Source organism: Bolinopsis microptera, chromosome 1 (assembly GCF_026151205.1).
Source record: "Bolinopsis microptera isolate Bmic1 chromosome 1, MBARI_Bmic_1.0, whole genome shotgun sequence".
Lineage (NCBI taxonomy): Eukaryota > Metazoa > Ctenophora > Tentaculata > Lobata > Bolinopsidae > Bolinopsis > Bolinopsis microptera.
Window position 1 is genome coordinate 2,909,999 of NC_087072.1, and position 20,515 is coordinate 2,930,513.

The 20,515-nt window shown below is 41.2% G+C and overlaps 4 protein-coding genes and 1 non-coding gene across 5 annotated transcripts; 4 read left to right on the forward strand and 1 right to left on the reverse strand.

The window, feature by feature from the left end:
• Positions 1-407: 407 nt before the first annotated feature.
• LOC134817351 (sec1 family domain-containing protein 2-like) lies at positions 408-4,814 on the forward strand. Its single transcript, XM_063826491.1, has 3 exons — positions 408-1,215; positions 1,451-3,779; positions 4,034-4,814. The coding sequence occupies exons 1-2, from the start codon at positions 966-968 to the stop codon at positions 3,154-3,156; spliced, it is 1,956 nt and encodes a 651-aa protein (XP_063682561.1). The 5' UTR covers positions 408-965; the 3' UTR covers positions 3,157-3,779; positions 4,034-4,814.
• Positions 443-634, forward strand: LOC134826168 (small nucleolar RNA U3). Its single transcript, XR_010161664.1, has one exon. It is a non-coding gene; the product is annotated as a small nucleolar RNA U3 (small nucleolar RNA).
• A 240-nt stretch (positions 4,815-5,054) lies between the features above and the next one.
• LOC134817541 (phenylalanine--tRNA ligase, mitochondrial-like) lies at positions 5,055-14,140 on the forward strand. The gene is given in 10 exon segments (XM_063826709.1): positions 5,055-5,153; positions 5,350-5,487; positions 5,662-5,710; positions 5,713-5,809; positions 5,986-6,184; positions 6,299-6,506; positions 6,814-6,887; positions 7,060-7,196; positions 10,239-10,430; positions 10,706-14,140. Coding segments are annotated over 10 exon segments (1,287 nt in total). The 3' UTR covers positions 10,800-14,140.
• Positions 7,704-9,216, reverse strand: LOC134822847 (putative leucine-rich repeat-containing protein DDB_G0290503). The gene is made up of 3 exons (XM_063834116.1): positions 8,583-9,216; positions 8,251-8,418; positions 7,704-8,095 (listed from the first exon to the last, which is right to left on the reverse strand). The coding sequence occupies exons 1-3, from the start codon at positions 9,214-9,216 to the stop codon at positions 8,001-8,003; spliced, it is 897 nt and encodes a 298-aa protein (XP_063690186.1). The 3' UTR covers positions 7,704-8,000.
• LOC134817324 (uncharacterized) lies at positions 11,638-14,140 on the forward strand. The gene has a single exon (XM_063826460.1). The coding sequence runs from the start codon at positions 11,655-11,657 to the stop codon at positions 13,905-13,907; it is 2,253 nt and encodes a 750-aa protein (XP_063682530.1). The 5' UTR covers positions 11,638-11,654; the 3' UTR covers positions 13,908-14,140.
• Positions 14,141-20,515: the final 6,375 nt, after the last annotated feature.

The following is a 20,515-nucleotide window of genomic DNA, read 5'->3' on the forward strand; positions in this document are numbered from 1 at the left end:
TTAAGGAGGTAGCTGGAAATGGAAAGGATATCGTGGATTAAGTTTAATTACACAAAAAATAGTAAAGTTATTTTTTGAAATTTCTTGACTGGTCTAATGTTAAATTTCCTCGAATTGATTTTTCTGGATGGCCCAATACTGTCCGAGGACGTGAAATCTCAAAAGTTGCAATGGTCTCCTCCTTAAGATATACAAAGAAATCTACTGTGTACACTGTACATGCTGATGCAGCTTGTACTTTTATTTAGTCCCTTTAAACGGTAATGGCAGCGCTCCTGTAGCCGTATGATGTTTTTAAAGCTTAGATTTAACATTTCATTATGTAATATCTTTGAAATGGACGAGTTTTTATCAACTTTTATCTTCAAATTTACAGTCAATGTGAAACACAAGGATATATTTTCATTGCTTTATATACCCCCACTTTTTCATCTATCAAACTAAGACCATACTCGTTAGGATCATTTCTACAGTATGTGTCCCACCTTAGTCTTCTAAACAAGACAACCGATTCAGGCACGATGATGAGGATGTCCTTTGTTCCTGAGCATGAAACTCGCTTCTCACGAAGCTTTGATGACTGTTCACCCTTTGGCTTGTCCATCGGGGAGGGAGCAAAGGCAGCCTGAGTGGCCCATTACCAAAAAATAGTTTTAACAAAATCAATCCACTACATATCCCATATTGATTCCGTTTTGGCTTTGACGCATGCTCGAGGATTACATAGTAATATTATGTCCACAATGTGTTAGTATTATTATTCCATATACGGAAATGGTGTAGACAGCTGCTGATGTAGTAAGCTTTTACATTATTTATCCTTTAGCTTTGTACTGTTCACTTCAACCTTACATAGTGCTAATAGTAATGTATTTAAGATGTGAACGTTAAATATTTATCCGCACATGACATCATCTTTAAAAATATGCTGCCAAAAGTGAATGAAACAATTAGATAATTAGATAATGACCCAATTAAACAAACTTCCACCCTGTAGCACAATGTTAGGAGTATCGGATTACAGCCAAACAGCCTGGCTAGAATTCCTGACCGACTTGGAGGACAGCGTGTTAGTTTGCGACACCTCAGCGCTGGAGTTGGCGCACTGGAGTGTAACTGTTCCACTTCTGTTGGAGAGGTACAAGGTGGTTAATGTGCACCACATATCTGATAAGGTGGTGGGTTATGAGTCTACCAGTATATTCTTTCTTCTCGGTGAGTGACGTATTTGATGTTATCCGGCCGCGCCGCGCGCAAACCTATGCTACTCGCATTCGAGAAGTTTTCTTTTTAATCTTCATTCCATATTTCATTACTTCGCCTAAAAGTCTGCGTTTAACCATTCGGATTAAACAGTTAATTTTGTTAAACTGAATAGAATAAGCAGTTAATATTATTCATTTGGATTGAATAGACAACCCTAATCTGTTAAATTAATCCCTAATTTCAGGTGATCCTGGCTCGCTACCGACCCTCACTAAAATGTTAGAAAGATGGGTCGACTCCAAAACACAACTAGTAACAGCAATCTCTCTCCTCAGTCTTAACTCACTCCGAGTTATCTCCGGTAAAGACAGCCCAGACTGCTACTACCTAGACCAGCTCTCAAATCTGGGCAACCTCTACCCTAACACCATCTTTAACTTCACCGTGTCCCCTTTATCTTGTTTCTCTTTCACTGACCACACCTTCATTACTCCTTCATCTCGGGACTTGTTCCCGCTCACTCAGCCCGACCTAGCTGCTCTTACTTCCTGGTTAAAATCACGTGGTGACAACAGATCACCCGAGTCTGGGCAGGTGATCACCATGGCGATGTTACCGAGACCGCTCCAGCAGCAGATCAAAGTGCTTGCAGAGGAGTTGGGGTGCTTGTTTGATGAACTGGGTGTAGCAGAGGACTGTTACTCGGTGGGGAGTATGTCCAGGGTACTGGCTGACCATTTGGTTGCTACTGCGGGGAGTAGACCTTCAAGGAAACTTGCTCCGGGTAAAGTGAATGTTGTGTTTGTGGACAGAACTCTGGATTTGTTTAGTGCTACTAGTTTCGAATCAAACAACGCTGCAAACCTCTTGTTTAACAACTCTGACGAACTGTTTTCTGGTTCAAATGATGTTAAAGTAGATCTAAGACGCTTGTTCAACAAGCAAGAAACAGATGTTGTAATTAACGGTTGTATAGCTGACTCCAAATCAGCAGTACCCATCTCCACCCTTCTTACAACAGATCACACTACCCTAACTGACGAGATACTGAGCTCTCTAGAGGGCCAGATCCAGCTGGATCCCGACACTCTGGAGAGTAGGGACTTGTCTGCAATCCTGCCTGAAACTGACACATTCTCCAAATACCAGAACTTCATTCACTTCCAGGTGCTAGCTGCTATACTGGGCTGCCAAGAAAAAGGGTGCAATGATATTACCAGATACCTGACTTCAGCAGACTTATCCCTTCTCTGGACTACTCTGGAGGATTCTGTCTTGGTTGGGCAACTTGCCAACTCAATCCTTGCATCATTTCAAGATAACCCCACACTAACACCAGAGCACATAATCACACTACTCACACACCTATACACTCTGTTCGGGGGGCTCATCGACCAGTTCTCTGACACTGACGCTATTGAGCTAGCTAAACTGAAGAACCTGTTCTTCAAACGTCTCCAGTCCTCCAACTCTCCTCTCAGCACCTCTCTAACCTCCTCTTGTAAAACTGAGGAGGAGACCCACAGTAAAATAGACACGATATTCAGCAGATTGGAGAGCTTGTCTCAGGACAGGAGGAATCTGTCCCAGCTCGCTGATCTGACCAACAAGGAATCCGGGACCCCTCAGTACACCTCCCTACTCCAACAGATCATAGAACTGAGTCTGGAGAGTGAGGAGGACCTGGTGGATGTAGAGTACAGATCAGGAGGGTTGAGAGACCTGCTGAAGACAGGGTTAGGACTCTTCACCAGGGCGGTGAGTAAACCGCGGCCGGCAGGGTGTGTGTTGGTGTACGTGGTGGGCGGGGTTAGTGTGGAGGAGGTGGGCTGGGTGGAGGAGTACAGGAGGAGGACGGGGAGGGATGTTTATCTGGCTGGAAACTGTGTGCTCAGTCATGACAAGCTGGTCAGGAGACTTTTAGTTAATGATAACTTGTTTGGGGTGTAGTGTGCTGTGCAAATAGTGGGTTTTTATATGGTTATCATTTCGGGATCTGATGATTTTTGGCATTTTGATGATTTTTTCTTAGAACGTATATGTTAAATTGTGATGACTCCGATTGTACATTTTGCTTTAGCTGTTAAAAATTCTTGTGCTTTTACATTTGAAGTTATGTTGATTATTCCAATTGTTGAACATTCCCTTTGTGTCGATATGTTTGAAATTGTACTGTGGCAATAATACTAGCATTCTTTGTTTTGTTTTGTTTCACACTGAAGATCAAGTTAAATAATCTTCAAGGTTATAAGAAAATAACTTACAGGGAGCTGTGAAGTGTGGTGACATATGCTGATCAAGTCATTAAATTATGATAAATATTTGAAATTTAATCTCTTGTAAATTTCTGCGGACATAAAAATAACTCCTAGGAACCAAGATGTAGAGCATACAAATGTAGAAAAAGAATGGAGATCCGACTTTTTACGAGGGAAGAACTTTGGAGCCTGTTGGAGACCCAAAAAAATATTTACTCGAGATATGCGATAGTATCTGACTCGGAGATACAGAGTAAAATGCCCGGGGTTATCAGGAGGGAGCTCCCCATGATGTGGCTACTTGATTCTACCAAGGTAAAACTAACACATGGGCGATGATTTTCATATTAAGTAATATTCATAAATATTATAATATTTCAAATTCATTTCGAGTATTTCAAATGCAAAACTCGAGTGCGAAGGTTGCACAGCTCACTGCTGAATAAATGTTGGATATTTTAATTAAGGACGTTATCAATGTAAATATTCAGCATGTTGCGTGTGTAACCTCCTCCTCCTCCTAGTAACCTCCTAGTAACCTCCTAGTAACCTCCTCCTCCTCCCTACAGGTCGACATGTTAAACCTCCTCTCCCACACATCTGACACCGGCTGGTTCTGCTCCGTCAGAAACTCCACTCTGTCACTGACTCTGACCAAATCCTTGTACACCGAATGTGGTCTCCAGTGCAAGAAAACACGTGACGTCACAAAAACGCGTGATCTTTTCGTGTTCTCGTGTGATCTGAGCGAACTGTCTGCACACAATCGAACCAAGCTGACGTACTGTTTCACAAATGTTCTGAAACACGATTACTCGTGGTACTTCAGTGACTTCACACCAGCCAGCCAGGTATCCAAATCAACTGTTCAAGTGCCCAGTTTCGATAGACACAACAGAAGATCTCCAAGAAGTGGTAGACAGTGTTGGAGCTCAGCTCCTCCGCATAACCCCTGGATCTCACGACAGTGCTGTAAACACTCTGACCTGGGAGCAGCACCAGAGCTCGGTCCCCTGCTGGTCCTATCACAGTGACTGTTGTGCTACTGGGTCAGATATTGTGCACATGATACGGGATTACAAGGACAATGTTAGGTTTCTTAATTTAGTGTTGCTATGGACTACATCTGAGAGTTCTAAACATGTTACGTGTTATTTTAGCGGCTCTGATGATGTTTATCTGTTACAGTATGATGTTAGGTAGCACCTTCGGAGACAAAAGAACTTCTTAGCAGGGGTTTCTAAATCATAGGATATTTTTATTTGATGACACCGATAGACTTTTAACTTTTATCGTAACTTATTACTTAATTTTCTGTATTAATTTATTACCTGTAACCAGAATATGTTATTTTTGTTTTATTTTCTCATATTCTATTAATACTCCCCAATAGACCAGCAGAGTGCTGCAACTGGACGTGTTGAGATGAAATTTACCTAGCATATAAAGATATAATGGGTTGAGCAGCACTCTAATGCTCGCACATATTTATGATCATAATTTCATACAGAATTAGAAAGTTAATATTTCCCCCACACTTACTCAAGATACCACCCTCCCTATCTTGATCCACATTCCACTGTCTACAGGATGAGTTGTACCACGTTATCCCGGAGAGCTCTTAACCTCCTCACAACTACCAGGACCCCCCTTCATAACTTAGTTCTGCGGTCCTCTTCCACTATTAATGTAAGTTATTATACGGTGTAACCTTATCTATAAACAGTTACCTTATCTACGGTGTGAACTGTGAACTAAGAAATTGTGCACAGTTCAAACAGTTCCCTTATCTCCGGATTGAGGTTGATAATGTCGAATATTTGTAACTTTTACAATCTGTTTAATAAATTATTCCTTGTCCAGTCCCTGACTTGAGTCTTTGCAGGTGTTAGGTAGAGACTATGCAGTAGACGGAGAGACAAACGTGTCGTCTCACTTATTAAAGCACACGGACAAACTACTACATCACCGCAAACACCACCCCATACAGATCGTGAAACAGAGGATTGTTGAGAACATGCAGGTAATTAACATTAGGAAATTGATAGCTGAGATTGATTATTATACATATCTAAAATATCGTGCCAAATGTTATTCAATTGTGAATGTGTTCGACAGTGTAATTTACTCTAATTTCTCTTATCGCTCGAGAAAACTGAACCGTGAAATGAACCAGCACTTAATATTTTTATTCCAGGCGAAATATTTGTGGAACAACAGATCGCCCCTCTTCTCACACTACGACAACATCCCCCTGTTGTTACCCACGATCAGAACTTCGATCAGCTCTTGGTTCCGGGTGATCATGCTAGCCGACGCAAACAGGACAACTACTTCATCAACAAGTAAGAGATTATTTGCTATATCAAATAATATATCAATACATACTATTTCCGAGGGATCATTAAAATTCGATTAGTTGCTCATCAACAGACTGATTTAGTCTCTTGTCCTTGTAAAAATCTATCTGTAATTAACTTTAACTGTAGCCTGCACTTCTATATCCAGCCATTTCCTTCAGAGATCTGATGTTGCGGGCACACATGACCTGTCACGACACCGACCTCATCAGATCCGGGCTGGACTGCTTCCTGACAACTGGTGACGTGTACAGACGGGACACCATAGACCGGACCCACTACCCTGTCTTCCATCAGATGGACTGTGTCAGGACCTTCAGTACCTGGGAGCTGGAGGAGTTTAGTCAGGAACCCAAACATGTAAGAAACAGGTTAAATTGATACTTTTCCTCTCTGTTTTCAAACACTTAGAACTATTAAGACCGAACTCTCCAAATTCTGGTTATTTCTCGTTTTATCCAGCACTTATTTCAGTTTAAAGCGTTTGCGGAGGAGGGCAGCCCTGCCGACCCCAGTATCCAACCCTGCCACACTGCTGAGGCTGTGAGGATCATGGAGTACTCTCTCAAGAGTACCCTGATAGGTCTGGTGCAGTCACTGTTCGGGAGATGCAAGTACCGCTGGGTGGAGGGTTCCTTCCCTTTCACTTACCCCTCATTCGAGCTGGAGATATTTTATAACGGTTTGTTTTTTATTTGACGGTTTATTTTTGGGGGTGTGCTTTGTAGAAATAATATACATAATATGTCTGTGGACATGGAGAAACTATGTACTGAGTTAGGTATTTGTCGTCATTGCAAACTTCTTAGTTGTGAGTTCACACGTCAGACTGGGGTAGCAATCTTGAACCTCCCGCATTCTTCTGATTCCCGTCGGATATTTTGACTCTGTGTCTGCAACCGGGAAACTATAAAATCGGGAAACTTTAATATCGGGAAACTTTAAAATCGGGAAGCTTTAAAATCACCCTTTACATACATCCACTTCAGATGAGTGGTTGGAAGTGTTGGGGTGTGGGATTCTAATGCAGGATATACTCACTAAATCAGCTATACCCAACAAGGTTTGTAAAGATTCTCCTCACTTCTCCGATGTTTTTTGCAATTTGTACAAATACTTAACTTTTTCATTATTGTTGTTATTTGATCGCTCACTCATTTTTCGTTAGGGGGCACCATCATGTCAAGTATATTATGTTCTCGTTAGAAATTATTTATTCAATAATTGTTTGTCAGGTTGGTTGGGCGTTTGGATTAGGACTTGAGCGGTTAGCCATGGCGATGTACGGTATACCCGACATAAGAATGTTTTGGAGTGAAGATGAGCGCTTTTTGAAACAGTTCAGAGTGGATAACATTCATCGACGTATCACGTAAGATTTATCTCCAGAGATTGTTAATCTCTGGCTATTGTTTTAGGTTTTCAAGTTTTAACCGCATTTCGAGTTCAATGTGGTTTTAGTATGCTCGAAAAATTGGACTCTGCTCAGGCAGGACGAATGTATGATTCGTGAAAATTTAATAATAACAACAATAATCCCAACGATGATGGTCTTTTAGGATTAATTCATAAATTCACAACTGTATTTTACATGCCATAGTATAACCATTGACCAACTCTACCAGCCCTGTAACCAAGAGACTAGGAACTGACCGAATATTTGGCGGAATCCGGTTCGGTTTTATTAAAGGCTACTTGACCGGAAATCATCCTCAAATTTCAAAACCTTTTCATGATAATTTTTAATTATTTTACATCTTACGACTAAAAATTTGACATCGGGTTATCGAATTCACATGCCATGTCTTTAAGTTTGGATATTGGGGCCGAATAGAAAGAAAATGTAAATGATTCCCTCAAAATCTGTCGAATGGTAAAAAAGTAGTTACGTATTAAAAACAAAAATCTAATATTCGAATAATGAATCAGTTATTCTTAAAAGATCTCTATAAAAATAATGTTGATACACGAAGCCCATAATATATCCCGTGCCTGTCCGTTAATGTTATCGATGGTTAAATAACGCTACTGAACTTTAACATGTTCGGTTGGGATCGAGATTCGGTTCAGTTGCACTACTCCAATCAATAAACTAGTAAGATGCTGAGCCGCGCAACCAGCCCGAACCTAGAACAAAACCGAACCTGCACTAAAGTTCAGCAGTGTTATCTGGTCCCTACGAGTAAGTGTCCGTGTCACAATTTGCTTTCTCGGTGACGTAGTTGAGGAGCTCGATCACTCCCCTCGACATTGTTACTCCTACCAACTTTTCTGAAATAACGAACTTTTAATCTTAAATCACGGGAGTTAAGAAATAAAATCAAAATTCGTCAATTAGAATATGTTATCTGGAAACAAAATATATCTTAAAACTGTAGCATAATCATATTATGTTCAATTAAGATAATATGTTAAGATTCGGTTACCACTTATTTCATCCCATATGCTGGTGAGCCTCTCCGCCATTTCCTGAGTAAATACTGCCTCGAAATAGTTATCCGAGTACAGTATGGACCATGGCCTGTCCTCCACACGATCAACTCTACTCAGTAACTTGATAAACTCGTCCGTTATTCTGATACCCACTAACGCCTCTGAAATTGTTAGCTTTGTTATTTCACTGGCCTATTCTTTATGCGCTGCAGCTAAAATAAAAACAATAATCTCTTTTAAGACTAATTATCATGCGACAAGATTATCACTAAGTGTGACAGGGACAAAATGTGTCTACAACTTTTAAAAATCCTGCTATCTTTACCTGCTATATCATCCCAAGTACTGCGAAGTAGTTGAGCATGTTCGGCGGTGAGGTTTTGGTCCAGGAACTGCTCGGCGAGGAATATATCCCAATCCCAACTTGCATTTCGGTTAGCTGTTACCTGCTCTAACTCAGCAACAGTGGAATTTAGCCTGGCGGAGATGTCGTCCAGCTCCTCCTTCATCTCAAATTTGTCGGCCTGGCTCTCCTCCAGCTCAGCAACAGTAGAATTCAGCCTGTTCGACACGTCTTCCAGCTCCTGTTCTTTCTCCTCCAGCTCAGCAACAGTAGAATTAAATCTGGTCGATAAGTCTTCCAGCTCCTGTTCTTTCTCCTCCAAATCAGCAAGAGTAGAATTCAGCCGGTTCGACACGTCTTCCAGCTCCTGTTCTTCCTCTTCCAAACCAGCAACAGTAGAATCCAGTGTGCTGCAGATGTCTTTAAGGCACTTCGTTAAAATATCTAAGTCGGTTACAGTTCCGCTTCTTCCAAGCTCTAACAAATCTTCCCATTTAATAATTCTATAATAATCTTTCTTATCTTCAGCTGCAATATTTGAACACATCCCTTGCTGTGCCATGTTGGCTATGTCGCTAGCAGAGAGCTCTTTTGCATAGAAGTTGAGATACGCCATCTCACCACCGAACTTCCAACTATCACCTCCACCACAATTTCCGAGTGTCAATGCTCCAGTTGGCCTCATCAACCTACCTAATGCTGTTTGCTGAGTCCCTATTTCCACTCCATTTAGGTAGACGCGGTGATATCTTGTTGAGCTACTCCAGGTTGAACACTGGTGAAACCACGTGCCTTTAGACACAGAGATCTTACTCTGTAACATCTGATATGACTGAAGGACAGTTGAATAACTTCCATCAGCAGTCATTATCAGATTATCCGAGGTTCCATAGTAAACTGGACGATATGTTGCTGACCCTAAGTCTTTTATCCACACGCAAGCCGAGATAGCGTTAGCGAATGGACTCCAATCTGGTGTGTACTTGACATAACTATTAGCATCATCAGCGAACTTTAGACCTTTATACCTATTTAAGAAACTCCCTGTGGACCCAAGAGATGACCCGATCAACAGAGTTACGATGCTCAGAAACAAGAACATTGCCCAGAAATGGCTGACGAATTGTAAGTGGTACGTTAGAAATGGTACGTTAGAAATGGTAGGTTTGAGAGAAATCCGTCCACGTTGCTGAGCCCTATAAAGTGACCCTGAATTTCATTAAATCCGCCTCAAGGTAATTACAGATAAGAACATGTCACCCCTCAATATTACTAGTTTATGGACGGAAAGAAAAGAGAACATTTAAGATTTACCTATGGGTTATTACAGATAAGTCATAAGAACAGAACATATCAATCCTGAAGGCTGAATATTACTAGTTTATTGACGGAAGGAAGCAAGAACATTGAAAATAACAACCTTCAATGGAAAATATTACTGTCGCAGAATTATATTCTTTATTTCGTATAATCATGTAATTATAGATAAGAACATATTATCAACCTGCGCTAACCCTAAAGATAACTAGTGCATTGCTGAAGGGAGGGAGAACATTGAAAATGGTTCAGACAAATTCCTAATCTCCATTTTATTCCTAATTTTTCCGTTTTAAACCGGTTTGACGAGATATGTTGCAGGTTCGAGCCCTACAGCAGCTATACCTCCAGAACACGTGACATCGCATTTTGGCTCCCTGCCAACTTTGTGGAAAATGACTTCTACGATTTTGTTCGAGACAAACTGCCGAGCGACTCGGTGGAAGATATAAAACTGATCGACGACTTTACAAAGGAAGGTCGCATCAGTCATTGTTATAGACTAATCTATAGGTAGGTTACTGGTTTAGGGTTTTTGTTCTTGGGGATATCTGTAAAACCTTCTTTATTTCACTTGAAGTTGATTGATGAGAGGAAAAGTGTAATATGCAATTTAGTCTCCACAGTCCACAAAGTCCACAATGATATAATATTTCTTTATGGGGGTAGGGTGTTCTGCTTGATATAAGTTAACAGCTGGTTGGTCCTAATCGTCAACTGAAAATTGCAGCCGTATTCTTAAAACTTAAACTAGCCCTCAAAAATAAAACATGTTCGAATTCTTTCAGGGCTTGGGATCGACACTTGACATCTGAAGAAGCTAATCATATACACGATAACCTTGCAACTGAGGTGGTAAAGATAGGAGGGGTTGTTCGGTAGTGGTCTGGATGTGGGACAAATTAGGAAGTGAAATTTCACATAACAAATCATGTGCTCCATGTAAATTATATATTTTCTAAAGTGATCTTATTTTTTATGAGGTTACAAAGTTGTCACATTGTTGCGTGTATTGTGTTTATACTTCGCGGTTTTGGTTAAGGTAATTTATGTTTCAAGTTTAATATTTAAAACTGTGAGCTTCAAGGAAGTAAATTGTGATATTTAGATTGATATTTAGATTAAAAGTTAAACTTTTATCATAATGACTGGCTCTTTTTCATAGGATCTTGAGCAACTCTTTAAACAATTAGCTTTCATTCAGCGTAAATTTTTTGGCTGAAGATTTGATGGTTGTATTTGAAGGTTCACTAGTAATCTTACTGGTAATCTTGTTAGTGTATTACTATTAGAAGTGTGATAATTCGGACATGATATCTTGATACTGATACCGGCGAAGTTAATCCGCTCTGAACTAAAGTGGAACTGAAATTTACCCGGTCTGAAGTAGGGTGGAACTGACAGTTCACAAGCAGAACTGAGAACACAATAGGAGTCACCTATCTCACACAATAGGAGTCACGTATCTCACACATTTGTAGTCACAGCAAGGTCGGCTACTCATGACCAGTGTTTTGAAGCGAAGAGATGATTTCGGAACATTTAACCGTGAAGCGGTATGGAACGGTCCTAAATAATATCGTCACATAGTCTCATGCTGCTCCGAAAAGATACTAAATTTGTGACATGTGAATTATGATCTGGACACTAATTGCAAGTTTTGTCGGCCTGTAAATTTGATGAATTAACGTAGGACGGAAAGCTCTGCTGTTGCTGGGGCTGCTGCGTGAGTGGTCCATGACAAGTATTAATGGTCTCGTGGTGAGGTGGTGGTCACGTGACTTGCCACGTCCGGAGTTCCTAAGTATCCAGGCTTCTCTCACCTCTTCATTTCTCACGATGTTTGTTTTGTGGTTCGCTATCTTGCTGACTGCTGATGCAGCAGGTCTGGTCGATCTCCAGGACATTATTGATTCCCATCTGGAAACAGCTGGAGATGGTGTCTCTGCTGATATTGAAGGTAGGGTTAGATGCAGGGATATCACTGATATTGAGACACTCTGTGAACACAAGAAACAGTGCATGGACGTCATGCCCGATCTACCGGATCTCTGCCGAAGTTTCAAGAGAGAGAAAACTGGTGTGGACGAGTTTGTTGAGATAATAGACATGCGCCGAAGTGAGACTCACATCATCTCCATGTTGTCTGATGTCATTCAGGGTTACGCTGATGCCAGTCCTCCTCTCATCATTCAGGGACCTAAAAACTTGACAGTCACTCCGGGATCTCAATACCAGCTGGAGTGCAAAGCTGAGGGAGCTCCGACACCTAAACTCACTATCACCAGGTTGGAGGAAGCAAGTTTGAATAGAGTCAAATCAAAGAAGAACAAGCTTGATGTTCAAATGTCAGCGGCTCACGTGATCCACAAGAATGAAAGGGTCCAGATCCAGGATGAGGGATGGTACAGATGTGTAGCTGCCAACAATCGCGGGGTTGTCTTTGCAGACGCTTACCTCCGGGTCTATGATCTCTGTGGAGATATCACGTGCACAGGGGGTAAGATCTGCGTGCCTGATAACGAAGCTGCCACTGCATCCTGCGTCTGTCCAGAGTGCGTGGATCCGAGCTACGACCCGCTCTGTGGAAGTGACTGTGTCACTCACTTCAACTTCTGTCAGCTTGAGCTCAAAAACTGTCTTTATGGGACCAGCTACACCAGGTTTCTTGATTCTAGATTCTGCCCTGACTTCACCCCTCCTGAGTTTACTGTGACTCCACCAAGAACGCTCGCCGTGACGGAAGGAAAAGCTTTCACTCTAACCTGTAAAGCAGCTCCTGCTGGAAGGAGCCCAGGACCTCAACCTATCATCTCCTGGTATTTGGCGGACTACGAAGCTCCAACCAATGAGGATCCCACGCTTTATGAACCTGACTATGGACAAAAACTTGGAGACGGGGAAACAATCAAACTGAGAATGAAGGATGACCATGACATATTCTGTGTCGCTCACCAGTGTAAACACGGCCAGAGTATCCCCATTGATATTGTTTCTGATTCAGTGTATGTCACCGTTGCCCCAGGAGAAATCAACGTGTGGAGAGGTGGTCCGTCCTGTCAAGTGTTTGGGGATCCCCATATCATCACATTTGATAATGCGGTGTACGAGTTTGAAGGACACTGTGAATATATCCTGGCTATGGATTGTGAGAAGAGGAAGTGGTCTGTGTACGGTAGTTTTGATACTTGCTCCACCCACGGTCGAGGGGCCTGTCTCTCGTCGGTCACTCTTTACTACAACGGCGAGGTCTCCCTTGAGCTGCTTCGTGGAAAGATAGTCAACAACGCAGGCAAGCGATTCGACGTTCCTGTTGAAACGACTCCTGCCAAGATCACGACCGAAAGTGGTGAAACCTTGTACGTCTTTGAGAAGGATGGCTGGGTGGTCGTCAAATTTAACTTTGCATATGATTCCCATTATGAGCTGCGTTGGGATGGACTGATGAGTGCTCAGATTCTACTGGGAGCCAATGCCCCTGCTACATGTGGTCTGTGCGGTAATGCCAATAACAACACGGCTGATGATTTCCAGATGAGATGGACGGGAGACGTAGTTGAAAATGTGAACGAGTTCGGTGACAGCTGGAGAATTGACAGGAGAAATAAATGTAAGAAAACTGCTGAAATGCCGGAGTGGGAGTGGGAGAAAGACTTTGCAGACCGAAAGCAGGAAGCTACCACAGTTTGCAACAAGAAGTTCGACGCTCCCCAGCTCGTTAAGTGCGCGACTGGCACGGGATATGGCAAGCAGGTCAGTCCTAAGCCCTACAAAGAGGCCTGTGTATCCGACTACATGAGATCTGATTTCCTTCCAGACGAGCTGGCTGGGCTGAACATGGCCTGTGTGACGGTGATGAACTACGCTGAGAGATGTGGAAATGAGGCGAACAAGAACCACCTCTGGAGGGAAGAAAGTGGGTGCGCTGGGGAGACTGAGGAACTTGAGAAGTTCAAGGAGTTTCTTGGAGAGTTTGATTGTGACTTTTAGAGTTTTGAAGTCAGGGTCTAGAGAACTTAGAAAGTGCGACTGACTATCAACTTGAGATTATTCAGATAGTTCGCTATAAAATCAAATAGAAAACCTTATAATCTTGTTTACTCGATGCTTTTAGGTGTGATGATACTATGTGTGAAAAAATAATCGTTCTTGCACGCTAATATTTTTAGAAAATATATTGTAATTATTAATAATTATTGACCCATTATTGATATAAAATGGAATGGCTTTTTAATTTCTCTTCTGTGTGTACAGCACATTAAACAACACTCGCCGTGAATGTTAGCAGGAAAAACCATGACATAAACATTAATTTATGGATTACTTTGTTGTACAATAGAACTGAATTTGAAGTTTACTAAGCGATAAATGAGCCACGAACGATTTACAGTCACGCTCTGGAGTAATATACACGATATTCAATACATGCAATTTCAGGGCTGAAATTTGTTCAACCCACGTTTCTCAAAAATTGCTAAATTAAAACCTGAAGTAGTTAATTTATTGGGATATCATAATAGCGGTTAAACTTAAAGGTAGAGTTGCCTGAATTTGTTGTGATGCATTCTACTAGTACTCGGACTGTAACAATGTTATGTCATCCGGTATTATTAAATATTTGCAGTGGAATATTCTTTCGTAGCTTAGTCTACAGGTCAGTCAGGTTACTCATTTTAATCAACTTACCTGTGAATCATAAACCGTCTTAATCTTATACCGCCAGCTAATATAATCATAACCATTATCTTGAAAATTTCCCATAAAACCTTAAAGTTAATATGATTTTCCACAAATGCCATTATCGGCAACTTCATGTTATCCAGCTGGCTGCTTTGTGCCAGTGCTACTGCTAGTTGCCTTATTGCTAAGTTTTTATCAGTATTATTAATAGTTAATACTAGTGTCACCTTTCTCTCTCTCTCTCTCTGTTCTGGTCAACGGTTTCTGGCCTCTTACGTTAAGATGGAGGCCTTCTCACCGTGCCCACAGAATGCAACTCCTGCTAGCTGCACGCCAGGACTCCCAAAGTATATACGAAATCATAAAATAATAAATATCAATGCAACAGACCCCTGGAGTCTTGAAGCTGTCACTACCTGTCTCAGAGCAAACCCACTTCCGTTGTAGTACTTCTGCGGGTAGACAAGGGACTTCCGAGCAAGGTCAAAGCCTGGAAGATATGTCTCTATGCGGAGATGGGCCTAGGTTGAGTTCCTAGTATGGGATTTAGCGAAAGTTCCTGGTGAAGAATCCAAGGAGGTTACCCAAAAGAGTTTTCCCTATCCAGTCTTGTCGACTGTTCCACAAATTTGAAGATATGATGTAGTTTACTGGTGTTAAGGTAGAGTTTACCAATTATTGTCATTCTGAACGTCATGATCTGGATGCACTTGTAGAGGAGGTGCTGGGATGTTGCTGCTTCTCCTGAAAAGTGTTCGCAATCTTGCGTCTTGAAGTTGACGTTGTTTGCCACGTTCTGAAAATAAACTAGTGGGCTGTGACCTATTCTGAAAGCGACCATGTTAGCCATCTGATGTGAGTTCCAGAAAAATAAAAGTTCCTGTATTTAATTTGTGGAGGAACATCACAAGTGGAATGTTCCTTTGTCACTGAGTGTGGCCTATTTGGGAGGAAGGGTTCTGGTCCTATGGGGATGTTGTTGGATTGATCGTCCCTTGCGAATTCTTCCGCTAGTTCTTTACCGTATACTCCTTAATGTCCTGGAACGAAGTCCTACTCGATGTGAATACCTAGTGAGTTGGTCTGAGATGTTCAGAACGAACCTGGAGTTAAAACTGGTGCTGTTAAGCGCTTTAAATGCAGCCTGGGAATCTGAGAGCAATTTATGATTGATGGAGATCCTAAGTTATCATAAGTCCAGATACTTGCCATGTATAACGCAAATAGCGGGTATGATTTCCTCAATTAACCTGAAGGAGGAATGTCAGTCCTGAAATGTTACCATGTAACGTCGAGCTAAAAAAATGAATCAAAAGATTGAGTAATGCATTCGATAAACATTGTATGTTCTATTTGCATCCCCTAAGCATTGCATTGATGTTTATTCCTGATCCGGTTAGCTTTGCGTCTCAGAACTAAAGAGGTCCACTATGCTTTAGTGAGCTATGCTCGCCACCAGGGTACTGTAGATCTAAGGGTTCCCCGTGTAATGGGGCAGGCTGTGAAAAAGCAGCTCTGCAGGATGTTCGAGATGAACTGTTTTCGAGTGTTGAGATCTTCCGCTGTAGAAACTGAATAGAACCAGTAAGGGTGTCAGTCAAACTCTGCTGCTACTAGATGATTGTAGAGCGTCCAGTCACACTTCAATGTAGAGTGTGGCAAAGCTAACCCGGTCCCCTGAAAAGTGGTTACTGGAGGAAGAAGTGCCAGGAATTCTCGCTATCAGTGTGTCCTCGTAGTCAGAGTTTAAATCCCTAATTCTGTCTTATCACGAGCCTGTGTCTAGCGTGTGTCAGCCCTTACGCATTAGCTGTTTTAACTGAAAAGACCTGAAAAGTGGTTACTGGAGGGAGAAGTGCCAGGACTACTCAATATCAGTGTGTCCTTGTAGTCAGGATGAGCGAATTGGAATCCCTAGCTCTGTGGTGGGTGACTTCGATGGGACCTGAAAGCTGAAAGAGAATTTCCTGGTGATTTAGTAGCTCTTAGAGCTAGGTATCTGTGTCCAATGTATCGTCATTTGTGTGTGTACTATCTTGTAACCTGATATCTGAAAGAGAAATTTCCTGGTGCTTGGTAGCTGTTAGTGTTGACTTCCTGGTTCCTATGGGAACTTTGAGTTGGCAAGGCCCAACCTTTGTACTCAACAAGAGAGCACACCACCCGTTAGTGCCAACCAGGCCACACCACGTGGAGGTTCGGAGAGGATTTCGTGACCCGTGTCACCTTTCTAATTGCACTATGAGTATGGCCAAGATTCCACTGTCTGCAAACAAAATCATCTAGCATCAATTTCAAACATTGCGGCTGAAGAGAAAACACTCAAATAAAACATAATTAACAATAATCATGGAATGTTCAATGTTGCGACCATCTACTTTGTACTTAGGACGTCCAGCAAATAGGGAGGGGGATGGTTTTGGAATTTCGGACAAATCTGGACAGGGGGAGGGGTGGTATCTGAAAATCCGGGCATCCGGAAATTTTGGCAGAAATAACGAAAAAGTCCCATTTATTTCAATTCTTTGAATTCTATTTCAACTCTTTGAATTCTATTAACAATGAATTTGAGTTGGTTTTATTTGTACTCTTAAAAGTAGCTGAAAATCCGGACGTCCGGGGGTGGGGGTGGTTTTGAAAATTCGTACACACCCGGAAACTGAAAGGGGGAGGGGGTCTGATCAAGATCTGCGATTTTGGCGGACGTCCTGATATAAGTAGATGGCCCCTATACTAAACTATTTATCGCAAGCCAATTTGTAAAATTGGCCAGCGATAAATGGTTTAGTATAGGGGCCATTTCTCCACCGAAAGCACATCCAAGGTTGCACATGCAGCTAGGTTTATAAGTATAACCTACCAAGACGCGCGCCGAGTTGAAACAAATAAATTTTACGAGTATCACCCGTTAAATCCAAGGCCAATTTGATGGTTTTTACTGATTCGTTCGCCCAAAAATTTCTCGTGACTTTGGTTTTTATGGTTTTGCAGCCGTACAAAACGGTTTTAGATAAACCCTAATCCTAACCATAACCTGAAGCTATTCATGTTTTACTAGCCTGTCACGTAACCAAAACGGTTTTTTGCCCATGAGTCATGACTCTCTAGGGAAGCATTTTTACCCTACGTCATGGGGGGTGATTCGGTATCAGCGTCCAAAAATACACTTATTGAGATCAGTTTCATACCCAAAGGGCCTTCCCAGAAAACCTTACCGTTAGGGGCCTAACTTCGGACGTAAAAGAGATAGAAAGTTCTGGTTTTCAACAAAATGTCCGTCTCTTACCTGAGGACCCCAGGCTATTATGTTCATTAACAATATAGATTTGGCGGAATTACAGGCTGAGCGCGGCCCAGTAAGTCCGTCTCGTAAAACTGAAGTTAGCTCCCCAGGCCGGAGCACAATTTGGGACAACGTAGATTTTGAATTATCCTGAAAAGTATGATTTTGAGCCAAATTAAAGGATCGCAGATTTTGTAGGTTTACAACCTACCAGGACGCGCGCCGAGTTGGACTTGGAGGACTTCGCCGCGCAAACTAGCATTCTTGCTTCGCAACCCATCGCCGATCGTTTAATTCCCATCGTCACGATCTCGATGTGTTGACACCGTCAATCAAAGTTGGACTCATCGACGGTCCTGGAACATTTGGAACAAATATTTTACGAGTATCACCCGTTAACAGCGTTTTAACTTTGCAAAATAATGTTGTTGCTATGACTCCAGATTGTAATTCACGCGAGCGATCAGTAAACATTACGTCACGCGCGCTGACACACGTGCTATTGAAAAACGACCACCTAGCCTCTAGTAACACGGCCAGCCGGTAAGTTTTGCTGGGAGATGTTCATCTTGTAGCGCGATGCACTACTGGGCCGCGCCGCGCATCCAATAATGCTTCTCGCAACCACATGTAATGCAGATCGGCAACCACTTATGCAGATCAACCACTCATGCAGATCGGCGAGATGCGAAGGATTGGCATCGTGAATCAAATATTCATCCTCAGCTGTTAAAATAAGTAAAGTAAAGTAAAAATTATGACATAACATCATCACTAATGTCTACAAAATATCATTGCACTACATGGAAAAATATAAAATAACTATTTCTCCATCAAATTTAAAAGTAATGATTTATCAAATATCAATCACAAATCATGAATAACAAAAACATTGAAAAATTTAATTTATTCATACTTTCCAGTGGAGTATGGAGTAAAGATTTATAAAACGTTTCTTTGCTACATAAGGATGAAACCAAAGATAATCATTGTGTTTTTCCTTATTACTGACATAACTGGTACTAGGCTATCCACTCCGATAATCGTAACCGATAATTATCTCCGATAATTCGTTAAAAAAAGTTATCTGTTTATCTAGATAAAAAATATTTTTATCGGTATAAAAATTCACTAGATATTACCGAAAATACTGCCAGAATACCGTAAAATTGTAAAGAAATATTAGTGTTTTTGCCTTCCCAAGTAATCCAAGAAACAGTCCCAAACGTCTTCTAGTATGATAGAAGAAGTAGTTTACTTGAATGTGAGCTTAAGAGGTTTATAAGTTTATTCACATTTGTATACCTCTGGAACTGTAGAACTGTATGAGCTGTTGAAATCCAGAGAAGGTTATTGACATTGTTCTGTTGAGGAAGATGCTGGTATTCTATCTTACAACCATTCTGGAGACGGGCACGAGCATGTTACTGTTAACAAGAGTCAAAAATTCAAAAATACCGGCAGGGCACTCAATTGAATTCCGTAAGTGTTCTGGGCGTAAAACAATGTCTTCTGGAGAAGGAATCTGTTGCTCCAAGTTATCAAAAGGATAAGAAAACAGTTCACTGAATCACTTTAAATGCTTTACTGTTTCGAGGAGAATTGGTATTTGGTGCACTACTGTTCTCAGGAGAAGGAAACCCTTGGTATACTGTTTTGAAGAGAACAGGTGCACTACTGTTCTCAGGAGAAGGAAACCCTTGGTCTACTGTTTTTAAGAGAACTGGTGCACTACTGTTCTTAGGAGAAGAAAACCGGTGGTCTACTGTTTTGAAGAGAACTAGTGCGTAACTGTTCTCAGGAGAAGGAAACCCTTGGTCTACTGTTTTGAAGAGAACTGGTACACTACTGTTCTCAGGAGAAGAAAACAATTGGTCTACTATTTTGAAGAGAACTGGTACACTACTGTTCTCAGGAGAAGAAAACGATTGGTCTACTGTTTTGATAAATTGAAGAGAACTGGTGCACTTCTGCTCCCCGGAGAAGAAAACTGATGCTCTAATATTTTCAAAAGAAAGGAAGTGGTACTTTAGCAAGATTACTGGTAAACAGTAATAAAAGTCGACAATTACTTTTTGCGAAATTTGGAAAACATTTTGGCTTTGGCCCTCAGCAGAAACATTATCGGTTTTATCGGTTTTATCTAGATAAAACCTAAATCTTTATCTGTTTATCTAGATAAAAGATTTCATACCGATAATGGATAGCCTAACTGGTACCTTCAATTCTTGGCAAAACTGTTTTTGAAACATTCCAAAAATAAAAGTCATTTACAATACATTTAGAAATCATATTCTTTTATTAAAGTGTTTGATAGTAAAATACAATTTAAGTAAAATACAATTTTTATTTTCCACAGAAGAATCAATACATATTAAATTATAAATATCCGATAATTTCATTAATAATTATTAAACGTTGCTTTGTAAAATCAAAAACGAAAAACAGTAGGCTGAAGGATGATAATTAATCACTCTACACTCGACTGTCACGTGACGAAAACGCCGTGATTTCATTGGTTAACCTGATAACGCGCCGCAGATCTCTATAAACACAAATTATTCATCGCGCGTGCAGTAAACTCAAATTAAGTCCTAATTTGTTACCAAAATTTGGCAACTATCAACATCATGGC

Coding starts and splice junctions, on each gene's coding strand:
- LOC134817351 (XM_063826491.1), top strand. CDS start 966: ATGACCCAATTAAACAAACTTCCACCCTGTAGCACAATGTTAGGAGTA. Junction 1,216..1,450: donor CAGTATATTCTTTCTTCTCG/GTGAGTGACGTA, acceptor CCCTAATTTCAG/GTGATCCTGGCTCGCTACCG.
- LOC134817324 (XM_063826460.1), top strand. CDS start 11,655: ATGACAAGTATTAATGGTCTCGTGGTGAGGTGGTGGTCACGTGACTTG.
- LOC134822847 (XM_063834116.1), bottom strand. CDS start 9,216: ATGGCGTATCTCAACTTCTATGCAAAAGAGCTCTCTGCTAGCGACATA. Junction 8,419..8,582: donor TACTTGGGATGATATAGCAG/GTAAAGATAGCA, acceptor TAACAATTTCAG/AGGCGTTAGTGGGTATCAGA. Junction 8,096..8,250: donor CATATGGGATGAAATAAGTG/GTAACCGAATCT, acceptor TCGTTATTTCAG/AAAAGTTGGTAGGAGTAACA.